This window comes from Panthera pardus, unplaced genomic scaffold, assembly GCF_024362965.1.
Source record: "Panthera pardus isolate Hobbes unplaced genomic scaffold, ASM2436296v1 HiC_scaffold_3, whole genome shotgun sequence".
Taxonomy (NCBI): Eukaryota; Metazoa; Chordata; class Mammalia; order Carnivora; family Felidae; genus Panthera; species Panthera pardus.
The window spans coordinates 58470192-58486066 of NW_026526876.1; the positions used below are offsets into that span (position 1 = coordinate 58470192).

The 15875-nt window shown below is 51.8% G+C and overlaps 3 protein-coding genes across 6 annotated transcripts in view; 2 read left to right on the plus strand and 1 right to left on the minus strand.

The window, feature by feature from the left end:
- The window catches only part of SEBOX (SEBOX homeobox), a 1618-nt gene extending 545 nt beyond the window's left edge, over nucleotides 1-1073 (plus strand). Inside the window, exon 3 of the mRNA XM_019423812.2 lies at nucleotides 25-1073. Within this exon, the coding sequence (XP_019279357.2) occupies nucleotides 25-405 (381 nt within the window). The 3' untranslated portion in view covers nucleotides 406-1073. The remainder of the gene's footprint in view (nucleotides 1-24) is intronic.
- The window catches only part of TMEM199 (transmembrane protein 199), an 8187-nt gene extending 1201 nt beyond the window's left edge, over nucleotides 1-6986 (minus strand). The window contains exons 1-6 of one of the 3 annotated variants that reach the window (XM_019423815.2): nucleotides 6744-6985; nucleotides 5672-5745; nucleotides 5235-5324; nucleotides 4676-4718; nucleotides 4348-4460; nucleotides 2678-4078 (exon numbers count right to left, since the gene is read on the minus strand). In XM_019423815.2, the coding sequence (XP_019279360.1) occupies nucleotides 3983-4078; nucleotides 4348-4460; nucleotides 4676-4718; nucleotides 5235-5324; nucleotides 5672-5745; nucleotides 6744-6954 (627 nt within the window). In that variant the 5' untranslated portion in view covers nucleotides 6955-6985 and the 3' untranslated portion in view covers nucleotides 2678-3982. Of the gene's footprint in view, nucleotides 1-2677; nucleotides 4146-4347; nucleotides 4461-4675; nucleotides 4719-5234; nucleotides 5325-5671; nucleotides 5746-6743 lie in introns of those variants that run through there. The other 2 variants (XM_019423813.2, XM_019423814.2) reach the window with 2 other exon arrangements.
- Nucleotides 6987-7165: 179 nt separating this feature from the next.
- POLDIP2 (DNA polymerase delta interacting protein 2) lies at nucleotides 7166-15788 on the plus strand. Of its 2 annotated transcripts, XM_053892612.1 has the most exons (11): nucleotides 7166-7326; nucleotides 8667-8748; nucleotides 9623-9720; nucleotides 10411-10507; nucleotides 10678-10753; nucleotides 10989-11096; nucleotides 11560-11696; nucleotides 12469-12495; nucleotides 12701-12826; nucleotides 13870-13949; nucleotides 14744-15788. In XM_053892612.1, the coding sequence occupies exons 1-11, from the start codon at nucleotides 7166-7168 to the stop codon at nucleotides 14856-14858; spliced, it is 1107 nt and encodes a 368-aa protein (XP_053748587.1). In that variant the 3' UTR covers nucleotides 14859-15788. The 2 variants fall into 2 exon arrangements, with proteins under 2 accessions (XP_053748587.1, XP_053748588.1); XM_053892613.1 differs by lacking the exon at nucleotides 12469-12495.
- The last annotated feature ends 87 nt before the right edge of the window (nucleotides 15789-15875 follow it).

The following is a 15875-nucleotide window of genomic DNA, read 5'->3' on the forward strand; positions in this document are numbered from 1 at the left end:
AGAGATTCCTTTTTCCCTTACCAGGTGTGGTTCCAGAACCGCCGGGCCAAGAGAATCAAGAATACGAAGGCAGGAGGCCTAAGCCCGAGGCCAGAGCCCCCCCAGAGAGCCCGTTCTCTTCCAGACACCCTCCAGCAGTCCCGGGAGCCCCGAAAACTAGGCCAGCTCCCACCCTCCAACAGCACACCTCAGTGTGCCTCACTGTGTAGACATGCCTCCTGCTCAGCTCCTGGCTTGGGTCCAGGGCAGGGCCGGGCAGGGGCTAAAGCTGTAGCCTCATGGGGACCAGCTGGGGCTTCAGCGACCCACCTTTCTTCAGAACGAGCTACTCCCCACACCTCGTTGGGCAGCCTGTCTGACCTCATCTATGCCTCAGCCATTGTCACCAACCAGGACCACTCCTAATCTAAGTCCTGAACTTGTGAGACCCCTCCTCTGGCTCTGCAGCCTACCCCCGCCCGTTAGGACTGAACACATCAGAAGTGGATCCCCTGTCCCTCCTTTTACACAAGGGAGTTCTCTTATTGGAAGGAAGTTTAGCTCAGGGATCCCTCCCCTCCATTGTCCTCCAGGCCAGCCTAGAGTCACCAGCTACCCAGCACCCTGCTCCTCCTGGGGCATATGCCCATCGCCGTGGCAGGAGGTACCTTTAGAGAGAGGAGGTCAGGGCCATGTTTTCCACCTCTCACGCCAGGCCTGGCCCCAATTCTTCTCATCCCAACTGACAACTCCTCCTCCCTCTAAAGAATGGGCAGCCATCCCTCCATTTTAGCCCATTAGCTAACTGCTAAGTGAGTATGGTGAGGAGAGAACTGAAACTCATCCCAGATGGTGGGGAACCCACCCTTTTGTAGCCCAGGCCCCCTCTCCTGACCTACCACCACCTAGACAAATTAATCAGAACCATGGATCTGAAGAGGAAGTGATATTAGAGTAATACAGTGGAAAGAAAAGCTCCGGGCTTATGTTGATTTAATTTTCACAAAGATCAGATTGGCTGCCCTCTGACCCGAGGCTGTGGAGACAACCTGACAGACTTAGCATGGGGCGGGGGGGTGTGTGCGTGGCAACACTGGGTTTTCATATCACTGTCATCTGTAATACCAACTAATCTCCAAATAAAACCCAAACTCTATACCTTAATCTGGATTGTTGTGTGCTGCAAATGAATGGGGACAAGAGCCATTTGCTTTTGAAATGTATCTCCATCACCTAATCCCTAAACAGGGTCAGGTTCCACACAGATACTGGGTGGGAGGTATTACCCAGGCTTCTACTGGGATTAGTTAGGGGGACAGTTAATTGAAGGGTTTAGGGCTCTGGCTGACAGACCCTGGGGAGATGGGAGCCTCTGCTGGCACCTTCTGTTCCTGCTCCTACTGATTCCAGGACACTCCAGCTGCCTTCACCTCTGGAGCTGCTTTGCTCCAGAAAAGCATAGAGGGTCTAAACTGGATTCAAATCCTGGCTCTGCTATGTAACCTCGCAAATCTCTGAAAGTCTATGAGCCTGCAAGCCGGGGGGGGGGGGGGGGGGGGTTGGATAACGTATCTTCTCTCCATTTTGGGCATGAGAAGCAATGATGTTAAGTAAAGGGCTACATGTGATGTGTGACATGCTATAAAAGCTCTCAATTCATGCAAATTGCCTCTCCCTCTCCACACAGCAGGCTATGAGAAACTGGGAAGGCCCCAAACTTCTTGTTCCTCTGGCTTCCTGCCAAGCACTCCCCTTTGGGAAGCCCTGGGCCCAGACTGCACTGGAGAAAAGTATGGGACGGTGAGATGGAGTAAGCGGCGGAGAGCAGAGCTCCCTCCACTGCAATGAGAGCCAGAGGACAGGCCACCTGATCACTATCTCCAACTCTGCCCTTGCGGATGAAAAACCACTTTGCACGGTGCAGATCTCCTTGGCAGGAACTAGGTCTTCTACCCCTTGATCTCCAGAAGCTAGCACAGTACTGGGCTCATAAAGGAGTTCTCAGTAAGTGTTCGATACTACAGAAGCCTGTTGGCTTCTGAGTAGGGGATTGGGATCAGGTAAGGACCCCATTCTAGTGAAAGGGGTGTGTGTGTGGAAGGACTCCAATCTCAGGATAAGACGCCCTAGGTCAGAAGCTGTTTGAGGGGGCCTGCTCTTTATCTAACATTTGGAAGTCTTCGAACCTTCCAATCCAGGTATCTGGGGGATGTGAAAGCTTAAGGCTATGTGGGCACAACAGGCTACCTGGCCCACAGAGTTCAGCACTGGTATAGCGACGAACCCCCACAAAAATTCAGTGCATCTTCTAAACTACACTGGGTTGCCAGAAACATTATAAAATGCCACCTGCGCTTCTTCTCACAGTTGACATTCCTTTTAATCAACAATAGAAATTCTAAGATTTCTCAACAAAGTGATCTATGGTGGAAGAGAAGGACCTGAACCCTCTCTCTCTCTCACGTATTGTCTGGAGAAGCTCAGACTGGCAGAAACTGGCAAACACTGTAGAGCAAATGTCTACTGAGCCAATGTTCTTTCCAAGAACAGAAGAGTACCCTGGGAGAAAACAAAAGACCAAAGGAGCTCATGGTGTGAATAAATGGAAAGGAGTACACCATTAGGAACAGACCCTGAACAATGATCAGAACTAAGGAATCTTTGGGCTTCTGTGTTGTCACAAGACTTGAGATAAGAATACAGTGGACACCATAAATATTTATTGAATAAATAACTATCGCTAATAGTTTTTAAGTACACGTATACAGACTTTATCACTATACCATTAATCTAAGTTCTTGCAAGTTTAACGTTACACAGGGCAACCTAACAGTCTTTGGCTCCCTTTACAGAAGAAGGACCACAGCTGGTCATCTGATCTCTCTCAGCCTTTGTCTTCGGGAAGAGGGGCCTAAAACCATTTCCTCTTCCAACCTCCAGGATGGTTGTGAAGACCAAAAGCAACCATGGAAAGCAGTTACTCACCTATGCACATTTACAAACTATTTTTAGCACCCCGCCCCCCACAAATATTTTAAGAACCTACATAAAAAATCCTCCATTAGGCTTATGTATAACAATATGTGTACATACTCATGTTACGCGTACATATTCACGTGTATGTCTCTTCGTGTTCCCATATACAGTCAAACCTGACAACAATCCATACCTACAAAGAACATCTCCCTTTATTAGCTGAGACAATCCACGGTAGGCATACTCTTCCCACCAACACACACAAGCACAAAGAGATTTTCAATTAAAATCACACATACTGTTTTGCCATCTGAATTGGTTTCCTTTTTGGAGGCAGAGCAAAGGGTGATGGGGAGGTGGGAAGTTTAAGGAAGGCTGATGAGTGGCGGAGATGGGCAGAAGCATACAGAAAATGTGAAAAAGGCAAGCGGAAGAAAGAAGATGAAGACAGAAATGAAGATTCCAGAAAGGTAGCTGCCTAGCTCCCAATTTCACCATCCCATACCATACCAACCCGCCTTTCTCTTATTCGATGTCCTGTGATCAGTTCCTCTTCTGGCACAAACTGGAGAAAGGAAATCCTTTGTTTTTTTGGAGCCTACTGATCTAAATTACAGGTCTGCATCAAGGATGTATGCAGCAAGGGTGACCATCAATTTATGCACTTGGGCAATTTCAAGGCAGTACCGTCTGCTTCTTGGAAGGCCTGTATTCTATTTACTCCTGATGGAAAAACCCAGCCTCAGCAGTGCCCAGATGGACTGGAGAAGGCAGATGGGCACTGGGTTCAGGAGAAGGTACTGAAAGACCAGTTCTTTTCAGTTGTTGTCTCAGTCTCTTTTACTGCCCCTCTGGAAATTGACAGAGGATGCCCTCCCCGCCCCCTGCAGGACCAGCAGGTGGCCTTGGCTTGGCCCTCTAACCGGAGCTGAGGACAAAGAGCCTGACAGGTTGACTGAGAGTCAGTGACTGGCAGCTGGGAGCCTGGAGTCTCCCAAAATCCACTCCACACTTTGATGAGGAACCATCAAAGCTCTCCCAATTCGCCTTCCATCGCCCGCACCATGACATACAGCTCGGCCAGACCCACCACAGAGGCCACGATCAATGCAGCCAGGACCCGCTGGGGAGAGAGAGAACCAGGCTTAGGGGATGCAGGTCAGCATTCAACTCTGCAGCCTCCAGCACCTCTAAGAAGAATGGGGGGAAGGGAAGAAAAGAGGATCTGGATTCTCTTCAGGTTATTATGTACCTCCATGGCTGCTAGACAGCTCAATGCTCCTCCTCTAAATGTTTAACACCTAACTTGTTCAAGGCATCTTCACATACCTTCCTCCCTCTTCCACCAATACCCCCACCTGGGGCACCCTGCCCTGCCCAGTGCCTACTTACTGAGGCCATTTCTGCGAAGATATATTGACTTCCAAGGTAAGTGCAGACGAAGGCAGCTGCTACCGTGACAATAAAGTTGAAGATGGTGATGACCAGAGCTTTCACTGACCTCACTTTGGGGAAGAACCCAGGGAAGAAACCTTTAGGTCAGCATCCTCCATGAGGCCCGCCCTCTTATCTCAGGACTGCCTCCCCATCAAGTGGGTTACCCTCTAACGGCAAGGCTGAATAGCTTAGGCTTAAACCCAGAGCACTGGGGTGGAAAGAAGTGCCATGACCAACCCCTCCCAGGGAGAGGCTTTAGCAATCTGATTGCCTAGCATCTCACCTTGCTTTCCGAGGTCACTAAGAGTCCCACCGTGCCTCGAATCCTGGGAAAAAGAAAATGCAAATGATTTCAGAATGGAAGCAGCTCAGAGGTGGCCCAGAGAACACCCATTGGTCAGTCTGGGCTCTGCTCTCTTTATTCCCCAACACATTAACTCTGCCTTCTCCATGGATTCTGTTGTCTGGGACCGAATGGATTCTTTTCTGGACCACAGATCAAGCATTTCAGAGGAAGGGCATAGGCTCCCAATACCCATCTACTCCTCTCCTGCTCCAGGGCAGGAGCATGCCACAGAATAATAGGGAGCCCTGTCAGAAGAAAGGCTCCAAGGCTTGTCTCCATCTCTACAACTTTTAACAATCAGTCACCATCTGAGCCCAGAGTCTCAGTTAGGGAGTTGGGAATTAGACTGGGTTTGTAGGCAGCACAGAGCTTCGATGGTCCCTGAAGAGTATAAAAACCAAGCTTCCATGTTGTTTCTTCCCTATGTACCTCTTCCCAGCGCAGGGCTCTGCTTTCAGGGGCTACTCAGTCCAGGTACTGAAGAGCAGGCCCTTACCTGACAGGTGACGTTGTGGGTGATCCGCTTATATTCCTCGTTGGCCAGCTGTATCTTAATCTTCTCCAAACGGGCAACTAGCTCTGGGTTCTGGGGCAGAAAAATCAAATGACAAGGATATTCCCAGCTTTCTAGAAAGCATGTCACAACCACTGGTCTCAGGGGGCAAAGCACTGCTAAGGGTGCCAAGAGATTCATGTACCAGTTCTGCCCCCACTGTTTTGGAAAATTTTTGTGTGGCGGGGGGAGGGAGCGGGGGTTCTGGGAATCTGTTTTCCAAGCAGTCAAAGCAGAACAATATCCAGATCCCCCACCCCGGCTCTCAAGGATTTAAAAGACAAATGTCTGAGCCCAAAGATTGATTCATAAATCTGAATGTATCACGAGTAAGTCCAATTCAGCCAATACCCACTGTCACAAATATATCCCTTACATACCCGGGGAGGCTTCACAACCTCTGGGAGATAGATTTCACTGCCTTCTAGGAGCTCATGAAGGTATAGTGGGGAACCTGGAAAGAAAAGATTTCCACAAACATAATGATAAATAGAACTGAGGTCGAAGGATTAAGATCAGAGAAGGGTCTAGTCCTTCTATTCTTTCTACCAAAACAAAGCATGGCCATTCGTATCTCAATTCATCTCCAAGATCGTTTTCAATTGAGAAGAATCAAGGACAATTCCACATAAGTATCTCCTAGTGCGCATACTGACTTTTGAATGTCAGCTCTCAATTATCTTGCCAATGTCACAACTAACACGTAAGCCACTTACACTTGCCTTTAGATTAGGTCATGCTGCGGCCACAACAGAACTGCCCAATATAGTTTTCGGTCACAGTAATGCTAAATACTCAGAGGACAGCGTACTAGATGACCTCTATAGTCTACCTTTTGTATGTCTGGGCAAGCCATGCTAATTATGGCAAAAGACCTTACAAGCCAGTGTGGTCTTAGTCCCTCCCTTTACAGTTAAGGGAACTGAGACCCAATGAAAGGAAATGACTTCTCCAAGGGGAGTTTGTGGCAGAGCTAGGACTAGGACTCAGATGCTACTCCAGTTCAGGTCTTTGAACAGAGCTTTCCATAATCCTATGTAAAAAAAACAAAAACAAAACAAAAAAAGAAACTATCAGATTTAACTTGTTTTTGAGATGGAAAGAAATCCAGATCCCCAAACAGGACAAGCTCACTATTCTAAGTAGACCTGGTCTTCCTCAAAGATCAGGCGGCCCTAAGTAGGCCTGGTAGTTCACGAGGAGACTTTCAAGAGAAAAAAAGTGCACAAGTAAATTTGGTCATCCGCGAGAAATCCCCATGGAAGTTGTTAAGCCAGTGGGCTGCCCTACGGTTTATGAGGTGACTCTTGGGTTGGCTAGATGACCGTTCGCGGGCGAAGGAGAGTGATGGATTTTTCCCCCCTCATAGCGATGACAGAGGTGGGAAAAGGCTCAGGAAGGACAAGACTCTGGAAAAACGGAGGCGAGTCCGGGTTGGAGACTGGGGCTCACCCCTCTCTCTCAAGTACTGATGCAGATCTCGGATCAAGCGGAAAGAAACCAGGCGCGCGGAGCCACTGGGAAAATCACCACTCTTGGGCTTCTTCCCTAGCGCGGTCTCAAGTTCTGCCCGCAGCTTCCGGGGCAGCTGTTCTGGCTCCAGCTCCCCGCCGGGGCCCAAGGCGCGCACCAGCCGCTCGCCGGCAACCAAGCGAGACGCCATGTCCAGCGGCTTATGGTCAGGTGACCCGGGGCCGGGACTTCCGCCCATCGCGCACCGGAAGGAGCATGGAGTTCGCGGAGCGGGACGAGGCGGGGCAGAGGGCCAAGGGGGCGGGGACGCGGCGCGGGGCAGTGTGGGGCGGGGGGGCAGAAAGCCTCCCGGCCGCGGGTTGGGCCCAGAGTCAGCAGCCGAACGGGCGCTCGGGCGGGACATGGCGGGGTGTGTGGCCCGACGGGCCCTGGCCGTGGGCAGCCGCTGGTGGTCCCGCTCGCTAACCGGGGCCCGGGGGCCGAGGCCGCTCTGTGCGGCGGGTGGAGCTGGCGCCTTCCCACCAGCGGCGACCACGACGACGCGGAGGCACCTCTCGTCCCGGTGAGGGACGGAGCGCGGGGGCCGTACGTGGAACCCGGGGAGCGTGTTCTCGGTCAGCGAGGAAGCAGGAGGCCGGGCCGGCAGAGGGTGATTGGAGTTCGACTTGGGAGAGGGTCCCGGCCGGGAGCCGACCTGCCCTGGCTGGGATGTGTGCCAGGAACAGAGAAGGGAGCGCGGCCCAGAGCCCTGAGTTGCGCAGGGCTGGCTCTGAAGGGGAGCTAGCAACCCTCCCGGAACGAATCCTACCTCCCCAAATGGAGATCCCGAGCGCTGTTGTTAATGGGCAGCCCTTTAATGAAGCCCTAGGGCTTTTGACTTGAACCCCCAGCCCCGGATTGGGACAAGGCCTCCCAAAGAAAGATGCTCGAAGTGGGAAGCAGGACTCTTGAGTGTGGGCCCTGCGTGGGTTCCAGGTTTCAGCCTGACCTTGGGGAAACTGGTTCTTTCTGTGTGACTTGGGGAGGGGGTTCGGAGGCCATGGGGGTGATGTGAACATTGTCTCTAGCTATGGGACAGGCAGATCACATTGGGGCTGGAGGATCAAGTGAGAGGAAGCATAAAGTTCACATCTCCAAAATACTAAGAATAGCAGACCTTTGAAGGACCCCTAGAAAGAGCAGCCCTGTCCAGAGAGGTCACAGAACACTGACCTTTTAGTGGCTGAGATTAGACCCTGGTATTGGGGAGAGATGATCACTATTTGCAGTTTAAGACCCCTGTGAAATTTGATGTAAATCCGAACAAAAACTAGATTTAGAGACTACTAAGTGCAGTGCAGGGAGCATGGCAGGACATCTGGAGATGATGCCCTCCAAGGGCAGGGTGAAGGCTGCAGTTTAGGGGGGTAGATAGAGATGGAATAATTACAGAACAAATATTTTTTGAGCACCTCATATACACTAGGCTCTGAGGGGAAACACAGGCTAATCAGACATAGGCATTGCTCCCAGGGAACCTACAGTCTCTAGTGGAGATAAGACACGGGCACAAATAACAGAAATGCAAGGTGGGAAGGTCGGTTAAAATGCTGTGGGAGGTCAGGAGGGTGGGTCAGGAAAGAAACAGAGGCAAGGGGTACAAATAATGGTGGGAGGGCATGATATGAGGAAGGCAGAGAGAGAAGAAAGGGTCTGGGTGCAGTCAGACCTAACACAGAAACTGAGGCAGGACCTAAAAGAGGGAAAGGCAGAATCTGGAGTGGTGGTTTGGCAGGACCCTTACCTGCTTCACCTGCCCCTCTGCCTGGCCCCTCTGTAAGTACCCTAGTAGCTTTTTCTGTTGCTGTAGGTACGATTACCTTCTCAGCTCTTCAGCTGCTTGTTCTTTTCTATCCTAATCAGAAACCGACCAGAGGGCAAAGTTTTGGAGACAGTTGGTGTGTTTGAGGTGCCAAAACAGAATGGAAAATATGAGACTGGGCAGGTGAGTGCCAAGCTGGGTCATCTTTCATTTTCGAGGTGCGCCCTGTTTCTGAAAGCATCAGCTTTGGTCATAGACCCAGATGTTAACAGTTTTCCGCCTTGGTGTTTAGTGCCAGATCGGAATCACAAATTCAAGATGGGGTTTCTGTTTTCCTGGATTTGAATCCATTTCACGTGTCACTGGGTTCCCTTTCCAAGTTAGCATGGACAGAGGTAATGTGGACCACAGCGAGGAAAGAGCCAGGTTGTTGAAGAGTCCTGTAATATAGTGGATGGTGGGAAGCCCGTGGAGGGAACTTTTAGGAAAGGAAACCTTTGATGCTCGTCATAGTTGAATTGATTGCAGTGTCATATAAGCTGTGGGTGTGAGGCTCTTGTTTTTGTATCAGCTTTGTGCCAGATTCACTGAGATAGATTGAGACCCCTTGTAAGTCAGGACTTTTTTTTTTTTTTTTTTTTTTTTTTTTTAAATTCAACTCCTCGTCCCCACCCTCCCACCCCCTTTTTTTGGTTTGCCTGCAGTGGACCGGGTGTGTATGGGAGTTGAATCAGAAAGCAATACCTTTGTGGAGTTGGCAGTCTAGAGACAAACTATGATGGGGTTGGTGGCCAAGCACTGTGCTAAGTGGAGGGGAGGTCAGGGAAGTCTTCCTAGAGATTTAAGCTACAGCCTGAAGGAGCAGCAGAAGTCAGCCAGGTGAAGAGGGGGCGGGGGATAAGAGTGTCCTGAAGCTGGTGGGGGGTGGGTCACAGAGTTTAAGAGAAAGACTGGCAAGACGTCTGGTGTTGCGGCTACCTGTGCTGCTTAGCGGTCTGGGTCCCACCTGCAAGGACTTGGGGACTGCACACTCACGGAGACCTCTCTTCCCTCCTAGCTCTTTCTTCATAGTGTTTTTGGCTACCGAGGTGTCGTCCTGTTTCCCTGGCAGGCCCGACTCTATGACCGGGATGTGGCTTCTGCGGCTCCCGAGAAGTAAGTACCCCTGTCATTGTGCCTCATGGTACCCTTAGGAGGAGGCCTGAGTCATGGCCGACATACGTAATTGGGGTCCCAGGGGTGAATCCAATATCCTCCTGGGCCATCAGAACAGTCCCAGAGTACTTCCTGGACACCATGGAGACAAAAGTGCTGAGTGCCAGGGACAGTCTTATGCCAGAGGGTCCCTTTAGGCCCTCCCAAGATGCTTTCCCAAGCTGTTCTCTGTTTGCATTATAAGTAGCCCAGAAGGCATTTGAGGGACTAATTTTCTTGATTTCTTGACATTCAGTTAGAATCTTTCAATCTCTTTTCCCTGGAATACATTAAAACAGAAAAGGCCCAGCTCCATTAAGTCATCAGAGACAGCCCCAGGGATGCGAGAAGAGCGGGGTACATGGGGCTCCAGGATTGGAAGGAGGCAGCAATTTGAATTTTTCAACATGGCCCCTTTCCAAGGAGTAGCCAGAGAGTAAGACAAATGGTGACTCTGCACAGTGGGTCCCCCGTGTTCCTTTGTTACCCCTGGCTGGGCCGGGGTGTTGCTGTGCCGGTACCTGGCTTATGCCAAAGCCCCTTCCGGTCAGGCACTAGTCTGTTGAGGTGAGGAGGTAGGGAGCTAGGGCAGGCACTGCTTCTCTTTCTCTTGGGGTGATCTTAGGCTTCTTCCCCTACCCTACCCTACAGAGCAGAGAATCCTGCTGGCCATGGCTCTAAGGAGGTGAAAGGCAAAACTCACACTTACTATCAGGTGCTGATTGATGCCCGAGACTGTCCACATATAGTAAGTAAGCAGGATGGCTGGGCTGGGGGTTTCTCTTCATGGGAAAGGCCTGAGCCTGATGGGGACAGAGGGAGGGAGAAGGGTCAAATAGAGCCCAGATCAGCACTGGGCCCTGAGTTCTCAGGACTGGATAGCGACTAAGAAAATCTCTGACTCGCTTCTTGCCCTAGTCTCAGAGATCTCAGACAGAAGCTGTGACTTTCTTGGCTAACCATGATGACAGCCGGGCCCTTTATGCCATCCCAGGTGAGTAGTGAGCATCTGAATGTGCCCGTCGATGAGAGGTCTGGTGTCTCTCAGCGAGGAGATGCCGATGCCTTTCTGACGTCCTTTAATCTGCTGGGAGGGATTATGGTGACTGAGAGTGCTGGTGCCAGGCTGGTCCCACCTTGAGACAAGGCCAGGAATTGTGTTTCTTCCCAGCCTTGTTCCTCCCCTTTCCTCTGTGAGTTTCACTGTCTCTTTTCTGTCTCTGTGCCAGGCTTGGATTATGTCAGCCATGAAGACATCCTCCCCTACACCTCCACTGATCAGGTTCCCATCCAGCATGAGCTGTTTGAAAGATTTCTTCTGTATGACCAGACAAAAGGTGATCTCTCTCAAGAAAGGAAGCTGGAATGGAAGGGCCCTTTCTTCAAAGACAGTAGCATAGAAGTAACTTCAAAGCTGTATACCCACAACCTTATTCAGCCTCCCATTAGCATACCAAGTCAGGTGGATGACTGTTGTCTCTGCCTAACAGATATGGAAACTGAGGCTCAGGTGATGAGAAGGAAATCAAGGTTGCTAGTTAGAGGCAAGGTCATGGTTACAGCAGGGTCTGAAAACTTGGGCTCCTGACTCCCAGCCCATTTCTCTTCCCACCACGTCACAGACCTCCGGGCTTATTCCTGGCGACTCTGGGCCTTTTTCCAGCCCGTGCTTTTGTTTTATGTTTGGGTGCCTTGTTTGCCTGGGCCAGCATTGGGAAGAGTTTTCTAGGAGGGGCAGTTGGAGAATGAGTGCAACACCCGGGACTCTGGCCTGGACCAACCAGTTATATCTTGCCCCAGCACCCCCTTTTGTGGCTCGGGAGACGCTACGGGCCTGGCAGGAGAAGAATCACCCCTGGCTGGAACTCTCTGATGTCCACCGGGAAACAACTGAGAACATTCGTGTCACAGTCATCCCCTTCTACATGGGCATGAGGGTATGTATGGGCCTGGCCTGGGCCCCATCCCTCAGGGATAGGCCCCGGTTGCCTGTGGTGCCCCCGTGTGACTGACGGAGAGTGGGTTCTGCTTCCAAGTGCTGCACACATTAGATCAACACTAAGACCTAGAGCAGGGAGACACTCAGGTTCTGGGAAGGAGTCCTCCAGGCTGACTTTCCTTCTCTTCTGGTTCAAAGGGCATCCCGTGTATGTGTGTATGCAGAATACATATGTGCGTGTTTAAATCAGCAGAGGCTGATCTTCACACATTGTATGTAGTAGATATTTATTGGGTTATTTCTTGCCTGGTTGTGAGCCTCAAAAAGAAATGAAACACTGGCCCTGCCTTCCAGGAGGAGCTCCTGGTAGTGGGAGAGGCCAGCATAGAGCATATTGGGTATCGTAACGCTGTTGGGCTACGGAAGGGCAGAGGCGGGCAGTGGCCTGGGCCAGCAGTGGCTGTAGGGGCTGGGGCAGCAGCTGGAAGACCGGAGAGAAGGGAAGGGCCTTGTGGCTGATTTCCGTTGGCATCCAGCTCCGCTGGTGATCTTGATAGAATGAGGAGGAGGGAGGCCAGAGATCGGTCCAGGGGAGGCGGCTTCCGTTTGGGCTTGTTGGCCGTACGTAGTTCAGCGATCACCCCACAGACACTCGCAGCATTGTTCTGCCTCCGTAACCTTCCGGGAACACGTCTACTCAGTTGGAGAGATGTTGATCGGAATGGACTTGGTCCTGCCCTCTGGGACTTAACTTTTTTTTTCCCCCCCAGGAAGCCCAGAATTCCCATGTCTACTGGGTGAGTGTTTCCCTGTGGGAGGAGAGAAGCTCAGGAGTTGTGCCCGGTGTGGGGGGCAGGTGGAGGTGGGGAGTTTGCCTCCGGGGGATATGGCTGTGTGCTGCAGGTGTCACTTTTTGTTGCCTTTTGCTCTCCTGGAATTCTGGGGGGACTGGCCCAAGGTCTGTTCTTTCTCAGATGTGAACTCTCTCCTCTGCCCCCACAGTGGCGCTACTGTATCCGCTTAGAGAACCTCGACAGCGACGTGGTGCAGCTTCGGGAGCGACACTGGAGGATATTCAGTTTGTCCGGCACCCTGGAGACAGTGCGAGGCCGAGGGGTGGTAGGCAGGGTGAGCATCCTCAGGCCAGTAATGCCCGGTTCATGGTCCTGCCTGGCAGGCCTGGGGGCTGAGTGCACGCTGTCGTGTTCTGTGGCTAGGGACCAGAGGCTTTGTGTGTGAGCGCATTGGACTGCTTTGGGTGAAACCTTACAACGACCCTGTGAGATAGGTCTCTTACAGCCTGTCCCACAGATGAAGGGAAAGCGAAGCTAACTAAATAGCCCACAGTCCTGTGGCTAGTAGTAGCGGGACCTGGATTTGAATCCAAGTGAGTCTGACGTCAAAGTTTGTGTAGGGTTCTTGTTGCCAGCACAGAGCCTTACCAAAAATATGAATTTGAGCGCCCTTAGCTGGGGCTCCCCCCCCCCCACCCCGTCCCCAACCACTACTCCTGGTTGTCCTTCCTCTGCCTCCTTACATGCCTGCATCCCCTTTTGGCCCATGAGATCTGATTTTGCAAATCGTGCATTACCCCACCCTGTCTCCTGAGAAATAAGGCACAAGAAATGGCCAGGGGCCACATGTAACATGCATTTATCCAAGTCAGTAGGGACTTGGGAGGCAGGGTGGGATACTGAGTAAGGACAGGGCTTTGGAGTTAGATGGTCTGAATGCCAGCTGTGTGTGGTTTACTCCTCACGTAACTTTGGGCCAGTTATTTAACCGGAAATCTCAGTTTTTTCCTGCTAAAATGGGGATCACACCTATTACCTCCTAATTATTAGCAGATTTAAGTCAGCAGAGGTTGGCAGAGCACATGGTGCCTGGCTCTTGGGCACTCAGTGAATGGGCGCTGGAAGGGGTATTTACAGAGTAGGTCCTGTGCCTGTGATCTTTGCCCAGGGCCCACAGACGTTCGGTGTGAGGTTCTCTTTCCCAGAATCCGAATTAAAGGCCGGGGTCAGTGGCCGTGCTGTGGGAGGAGGTACTGGCAGGCAGTCATTGTGGGAAGCATGAGGGGGCATCCAGTCCTGATGAACAGGCAGTCAGCACGTGGCTCCCGGGGTACAGGAGCTTGTCTGGCCTTACCTATCTTGTCCACACCCTTACAGGAGCCAGTGCTATCCAAGGAGCAGCCTGCGTTCCAGTACAGCAGCCACGTCTCCCTGCAAGCTTCCAGCGGGCACATGTGGTAAGTATGTGCCGGGACGGGGCACCGAGACTCCACAGACACACCTGCAGGTCAGAAAAGTGAGAGCTCAGTTTGCGGTGAATTCTGGGCCAGGTTACATCTTGCGGTGGAGTCTTCTGTGCTGTTCATTGTTGTGTGGGACTTCTTTGATTTTTTTTTAGAGAGAGAGGCACGACCCGACCTGGGAGAGAGAGGGAGGGGGGGAGGGAGGGAGAGAGAGAGAGAGAGAAAGAGAGAGAGAGAGAAAGAGAGAGAGAGAGAGAGAGAGAGAGAGAGAGAGAGACTCTTAAGCAGACTCCATGCTCAGCACAGAGCCCAACTCGGGGCTCAATCCCACGACCCTGGGATCATGACCTGAGCCGAAATCAAGAGTTGGACACTCAACCAATTGAGCCACCCAGGTGCCCTCCATGTCTGATTTTTTATAACTACCTGTGTTCTAGTTTCCCTGTGATTTTGTGAACTGAGGACTTGGGCCGAAGAGGTCTGGTGCTCATTAGTTGGTTCTTTCCCTGGGTGGTTCACTCCTTAACCTGGAAGTATAGTTGGGTAGCTCACGCAGTGTGCATCTGAGGGCCAGAATCAGGGCAGCTGTATCTTTTCTCATGTAGAGCCAGGAAGGGCCCTTGGGTTTCTGGACCAGTGTGATCCTGACATGGACCAGGCAGAAGAGAGCCCAGGCCTCCCTCATCCTGCTGTGTTCAGTTCTGGAGCTGAGGGCATAGGGCTCTCCAGATCCTTAGTGGGGGGCCTCAGCCTTCACTCCCTCTAACCCAGGTGCTCTCTGACCACAGGGGCACGTTCCGCTTCGAGAGGCCTGATGGCTCCCACTTTGATGTCCGGATCCCTCCCTTCTCTCTGGAAAGCAATAAAGATGAGAAGACACCACCCTCAGGCCTTCACTGGTAGGCCAGCTGAGGCCCGTGTGCCTAGGCTTGGCCCCTGAAGAACAGCTCTGGTCCCACAATTGCTGCAGAACTCTCTTTACCATGGGCCACAGTGGGTCTGTCTGTCGTTTGCACCATTTGATCGTGGGCTTTTTTGGTGGGTGGGTATAATTTTCTCCGGAAGACCCTTGTAGGACTCCTCTGAGGCTGGCTTCCCCTGGCTACACTGTGTTCCAGTAAACCTTTCCACCAGGAATTCTGTGTTCAGCTGCCACAGGCCTGGGGTTTCCTGGCCTGTCACACGAGTTGTTTGAGACATGAGGTTTGGTCAATAAACCAGTGCACACTTGGCCACCCTCGCCATTTCTGCCCCCAGGGGTCTCAGGCTCCCTTTTTGATGCCCTGGGGGCCTTTGGTTGCTTTCCTTGCTGCCCTTCCAGGAAGCTGCCCCATCTACTAGAGTATGTATGGGTTTCCCTCCCGAAGCTGGGGGTTGGCTGGATGTTTCCCAGGGTCGCGGTGCCCCAGCCAGCAGGGTGGGGGCTAGACTGGACTCCCTTCTTTATCCTGCCAAGTGCAGAGCAGGAGGCCAACATCGGGCTCAAGCTCTCAGCACTGGCCAGCCATGGACATCGCTGGCTTCCCTGAGCCTGGGAAGGAGGGCAGCAAGCCACATGAGTTCCCGGGAATAACAGGCTTGCCAGATGAGCACGCGTCTCTCAGGCCTCCAGCCCACCCATGCAGAAACTCAGCGAGGAGCTTTAGGTACGTATGGACGGTGACTGAGCCAAGCTACTTTCTGAGCTGCTTGCTCACACATCTCCAAGAGCCAGAGAAGAAATGTGCTGCATTTTCCCCTGAATCTTAGGATTCCTGCTTCCCTCCTACCGTAGTGATTGTCGAAGAGGTTGTTTATTCTTGAATTAATATTAAATCTCAGTTCCAGCCCTTATTAGTGTTGTGCTTAATCCTCCACCAGGGGGAGCCAGGGTTGCAGGGCCATGGAGTACAACAGGATTGTGACGCAGGGAAAACACAA